This window comes from Brachypodium distachyon, chromosome 2 (genome assembly GCF_000005505.3).
Source record: "Brachypodium distachyon strain Bd21 chromosome 2, Brachypodium_distachyon_v3.0, whole genome shotgun sequence".
Lineage (NCBI taxonomy): Eukaryota > Viridiplantae > Streptophyta > Magnoliopsida > Poales > Poaceae > Brachypodium > Brachypodium distachyon.
The window spans coordinates 20,018,227-20,024,226 of record NC_016132.3 but is presented as its reverse complement, the minus strand read 5'-3'; the positions used below and the strand labels follow the sequence as shown (position 1 = coordinate 20,024,226).

The 6,000-nt window shown below is 46.4% G+C and overlaps 1 protein-coding gene across 1 annotated transcript; it reads right to left on the bottom strand.

Annotated features, from left to right (window-relative positions):
• Positions 1–336: 336 nt before the first annotated feature.
• LOC100826853 (zinc transporter 9) lies at positions 337–2,096 on the bottom strand. The gene is made up of 3 exons (XM_003568209.4): positions 1,322–2,096; positions 1,072–1,221; positions 337–968 (listed from the first exon to the last, which is right to left on the bottom strand). Exons 1-3 carry the CDS (start codon positions 1,973–1,975, stop codon positions 663–665), a joined length of 1,110 nt encoding a protein of 369 aa, XP_003568257.1. The 5' UTR covers positions 1,976–2,096; the 3' UTR covers positions 337–662.
• Positions 2,097–6,000: the final 3,904 nt, after the last annotated feature.

The window sequence follows — 6,000 nt, the reverse complement described above, 5'->3', positions numbered from 1 at the left end:
AAACTTAATACAGTACTACCCCTTTCAACTACCGATGATTCATCTTGGGTTTTGTGTCGTGTGCGACTGTTAGAAATGTCGTCATGTGTTGTTCGAGTGTCGACACTTGAGGTATAGAATACGGGGCAGGCTTCTTCTCTTCGTCGTCCTCCTCGAGAAGACAGCTGGCCACGTATTATCATTTGTCATATTTTACAAGTCAACTCGGTCCTGCCGATCTAGATGAGTTTATGTTAAGATTCCGCCACAGCTAACCTAACTGTCCCAAATGAGAACAGGAGATGTGCTTTCACTCATACGGACAAAGAAACCACACAAAAAATTTGCTATGCGAAAAGCGACAGTGCAACCTTTTTACTAGTCTTCAATCAGAGTACAACACAGATCAAGCACAGCTCACGCATAGCGCATTCGCATCACTGTATATTCGTGCTTGTGAAATGGTTTCGGCAGAAGTACTGTTTTACTCGTTCTAATACTGAACAAATAAACATTTTTTTACTGTGTGCAGTTGCAGTGTAATCTTTATACGGAGTATTATGCATTTTTACAAGGAAGAAAAAAACAAGAGAAATCCTCACGTAAGTAATGCCAAAAAATGATGACAAGAACAGGAAAAAAAAACGTTCAAAACGATTTCTTTTCCACTTGATGACGATTTCTCATGCCCATATAGCAAGCATGGACATGAGAGCCGTGCCAAGCAGCAAGGAGATGTTCACGACGACCTGCAGCCTTCCGTTGTTCTGCACCCTAGGGTTCATGAAGTCTTCAGCAAGGAGGTCGACGAGGGCCATGTAGTTGAGAATCCCGGCGGCGGCGGCGCTGAGGAGCCCTTGGACGACCAGGGCCCTGGGGCTGGTCTCATTGTAACCGGAGGATATCCCGATGCCGATCACCACACCAACTGGCGTGGTGAGCGAGAAGAAGAGCGCCATCGCCAGGACAGATCTCAGGCGGAACTTTGCCTGCAAGAGCCAATAAGTTTCATTTAACGTCAGCCTACATTTCTTACCATCAATATAATTTTTCTGAGCGGAACCGGACTCGTGTCGACGAACACATATATACCTGAACAATGCATCCTCCGAGCCCTATCCCTTCGAAGAATTGATGGAAAGTTAGCGCAATTACGAGTGGTCTGATCGTGTCCGCGTTCTGAGATGCGCCTAAAGACATCCCGATGATCACCGAGTGCACAACAATCCCCAGCTCCAGCACCTTCACACATCAAACAGCATGCATGAGTAATTAGCGTCCACGCGTGGTTACAACCCTTTTTTTCGCGTGCGTATACATTGCATCGATAGATCAATAGAACCTGCGAGATGATGCGGTGGCGGATGAGCTCCGCGCCGTCGACGTGGGAGTGGGAAGCCGCCGACGACGACGACGCGATGACAGCCGCCGACGACGCGCCGTGCCCGTGCACGTGGGAGCGATGATCAGCGGCCGACCCCGAGCCCTCCACGTCGTCTCCGTCGACGGCGGGGGCAAGTTTCTTGGCGCCGTGCGCGCGCTGGAAGTAGCCCGTGGCGACGGTGTCGACGACGAGGGTGGCGATGGCGGCGAGCATGGCGACGAGCCCCGCGAAGGGGAACTTCCGCCACGGCCCGTGGCCCTCCAGGCACGGCGAGCCGAGCCTGTCGAAGGCCTCCGGGAGGATGTGCACGAAGGCAGTGGCGAGGATGACGCCCGCCGCGAAGGCCTTCACGGCGAAGAAGAGGTTCGTGTCCGGGCCGAGCGCCGGGAACCTCCGACCCAGCGACGGGATCGCGCAGCCCGCGGCGCCGGCCACGAGGATGCTGAACACGGCGATGATCTTCAGGTTCAGCGCGCTCGCCTTGTCGTCGCCGCCGTCATCCGCCTCGCTGCTGGCCTCGCATTCGCAGTCGCCGGCGAGGGCGAGCAGAGGGAGGGAGGAGGCGACGAGGAGGAGGAGGAAGAAGGTACTGAGCTTGAGATTGGCAGCCATGGTTAGTCGGAGGCGAAGGCGAGAGAATTGATGCCTTGATGGCTACATGAGAGACGACATATAAATACACACGCCGGCGTATACGCAAATCAGCTGGCAGCTCGGTCTGGATTTGATCAGCGTAGGAACCAGAGTATAAAATGAGGTTATTATATTTGCCATTCACAGCATGAATGGAAGTTGAAGTTACTGAAGACTCACCAGGTGGAGTATCGTCTATTATCACTGGCACTTTTCTTTGGATGTTGAGGTAATAACACCCGTCATATAACAAAATGTCTCGCGCGAGCATTTTCGTACAACAACTTGAAAATTGTGTACAAGTGATATATCATCTTGGTTTGCGGATTGATTTTTTGTCGGACAGGCTTCGGAGCCGCCATGTGTCACTCGCTCACTGCCAGTGTGGCAAAGTCGCGCGCCATGGCTTGTTTATTTTTAGAAATTGTGACAGCATTGTCGACATTGGTACGGAAGGAAATTAGAATATAGAGAAAACAAAGGTTTTTTTGCATATTTCCATCATAGAGCTCGCCGGGTTACAAAAACCAAAGAATTTTTTCGGTTCGAGGACTAAAACGCAAAAGGACATACAGCCTCCGGTCCAACATGGCAGCGACGTATCACAATTCGGACTAAGTTGACCCATAATCCGTGATTAACAAGTTGATGTATCACCTCATGGCCCCAATTTTCAAGTTGTTGTATGAAATTGCTCGCGCGAGACAAGTTGTTGTATGACCCATGTTATTAACTCTTGAAAGTTATCATGGATGAACTTTTTTTTTTTGTGTGTGTGTGTGGTGGGTGGGGGGGGGGGCGATTATGACCGGGATTTAAGGAATTTTGGGCAATTGATAGATAGACGATATTCTAAAGGCCATCTTCGATGCATGAGAGCTTACACAAACTTTTAGAAAGGAGAAAGAACAGAAACACCCACATTAATGTCACACCTCCGAGTGCAAACTATTATTTCAGGGATGTTTAGACAGCAAAAAGGCATTGATAATTAATTTACTTAAGTCAAGCATCAATGCTAGCATTTTGGGACACAAATAAATCCCAAACAAGCTAAACGGCTCGGATTTTGACACTAGCACCCACTTTCAGGTACTCCGTTTAGAAATTGGTGGAAGGGTTACTTGGTTTCTTGTGAGGTGTTGGATCTTCATTCAAGAGTTATCGTTTGATCTCGTCGAATTATTGCTTTTTTTCCTATCATGTAACACAAAAAATGTCACACCAAAAAAGTAAATTTTAAACATGTGAAACTGTAGTTGACTGGGGAATAAGAAAAAGAGCACGCGGCTGTGAAGAATAGTGTAGTACTCCAAATTTCCTTTTTTTTTATTAGAGTAATCAAATTTCTTTTCTGACAGCAACTTGAGCCTCTTTCGACGCATCAGGTCAACGCCCTTCTCGCCGCAGCCAACAGCACTCTAGCCCCCGGTGAGACATATCGCGGCGTCGATCACGCCTTCCCAAGATCTGATCTCTGCTGTGAAGAAAACGTCGGGTGTCAGGTGTCGACACCGCGAGGTTAGACCATGACACTATAGGCGACACTAAAGTCTGCATTTCACATTCTCAGCTCGGTTTTCTCAGGTTCACCTATCAGGCGACACTATAGTCTGGATCCCAAAAATGGGACATCTCGGTCGTCGTCACTTGTCAGGCCCCCTCTGCCTACCTGCTACGTGGGTCCGTATATTTTGATAAGTCGATTCCTTCAACCGCTCGCCGCGTCAAAAAGAGGCGAGCTGCGATCGGCAGCTGGGCAAAGAGCACCAACCAGTCAATCACACGAGGTACATGGGAGTAGTAGAAAGGAAGATCAGAGTTTTATTTGTTTGTTCGAGAAGTCATCTCTTCAACGCCATGCAACTCCACAAGAATGTCGTCATCCTGGCTGTACCTAAAAAAATGGAAGGCCCTGTACAAAATTTGAGATTGGACCTATTTCTATGTAACTAAAGCCGTTGACGGGAATATGAAACTTAATATATATAGCAGTATCTATCCCATTATTCTTTAGGTGTTTGTACAATAGTTTTAGGTTCCGGTGTAGCAACTGTTTTTGTTAACATGCATGTTGAACTCGGTATTTAGTTTAGAAGTATGATTGCTTGACCAGGTTTTGATACTGTAGCATGCGATTTTGTATTAAATGTATGAAATGGCCTTATGTAGATTATATAGATTTTTTATATATGTCTTTATGTAGTTTGTTGGCTCTTTGAATCACCCTTCCAACCAATCAATGCTCACACTCATTTACTCGCAAACCAACAAAGATGGCCAGTGCTTGTAAACGAGAGCTCATCTTGGTACAAGAGAGAAAAATCTACTCCGGACGGGAGTACTATTATGCCCAGTAAAGACAGACAATTAAGTGCATCAGATCGAATTAACAATCGATGCTAGTTTTCACTGTTTCTTAAAAAAAATAGGCCATGCATAGACACGAACATATTAGTAAAAATGTTCAGATCAGATCACTGGTCTTGCTGCTATTTGCTGGATTATTTGGAAGATTCGCAACAAATCTTGTTTTGAAAGAAAACTGATAAGATCTCATTCTGAATTAATTTGCTTGGTTTGCTCATTTTTGAAACATTGGGCAGGTTTGCATGGTAAATCTGACCGGGAGCACTGCGAGCTAGGGCTAACATTCTCCAGCAAGCTGCTATATGAAGGCACACCAATCTCACTCCAGAGGGATGATGAAGCGTGTGATGGAAGATGGAAGGCAGCAACAGATGGAGGACCTAGAAGATGGCGAGTGAAGTAGCGGAAATGCCTTGCGTACGATGGGTCACGTACGATTTTTGTACGACCAAGGTGAATTGGCAGTGAAACGTTCTTGTTATGCCATGGCCCACAAGTTAGAGTGTGTCTGATTGTATAGCCATGGTACAAATAAAGATTGTACGTGAAGCACTGCTCGTGAAGTAGGAGCAGATAAGACACGTCTGTTTGGAAGCACAAGAGTTCCCCTATGTCTGATGACCGTCTGCTTATCTGCTCTTTTGCTTATTCAACGGCCCTTTGTGCTGCCTGTAAACTCTCATGTCGCTGTTTTCGTGAACTTGCTTTAGCTTCCTCTTTTCGCAAACTTCTAACTTAGATCATGCATCGTGTTCCTGTTATCCTGTTAGCTTTGTGCGGCAAGTGCGTTCTTGAACTATGTGGATGGATGAACCTTATGTTTGTTCCTATCTTCTGACATTGAAAGCCGATGTTTCATAATTCTTGTCGAAATATTACATGTATCTAGACATTTTTTAGAAATAGATACATCCATTTTTGGTCAAATTTGAGACAAGAATTATGAAACGGAGGGAGTATATCTGGGACGGAATTTTTTTAACGAAAAAGCACAGCGTGCTCTTTATATATCAAAAGGAGGACGACTGGGGTCGACCACGGAGGGAATACAAGGTTCAAAAGAAACTCACAAACTCAGAAAAATGGAAAAACAAAAAGAGAGCTAAAGAAAAAAAACTCAAGTTCAAGGAACATCATCAGGTCATGAGAGAAAGGGGCCACAGCTCCACCTCGTTCTTAATAAGCACCATGATCCCGGCCGGCGGAGTGCTCTTTGCGTTGAAAATCCAGCAATTGCGCTCCTTCCAAATAGACCAAAGAGACAACAAAAAAGTAGAGGTCGTGCCCCGAGCGGCGAACCTAGTCGCAGGTCTGGCTCCAAGAAGGATTGAAAATCGGAACACCAGTCCAAACTGCGATTAAGCACCAAATCTGACGAGCGAAACAACAATCCATGAAGATGTTCACTGCACCTTCCGTGGCATGAAGGCAGAAAGCTGAGAAAGGACACCTTATACTAGGAATGCCTTTTCGAGCAAGGAGATCGGCGGTTGGAAATCTGTGCTGCACCAGCTGCCAAGCAAAGAATTTGCATTTCTCAGGTCCACAACACTTCCAAAAGAGCTGGGAGAACGGTTGCCGCACCAGGCCCTAGAATTGAGCAAGGTACGCAGATTTAGTAGTGTAGGATCCTG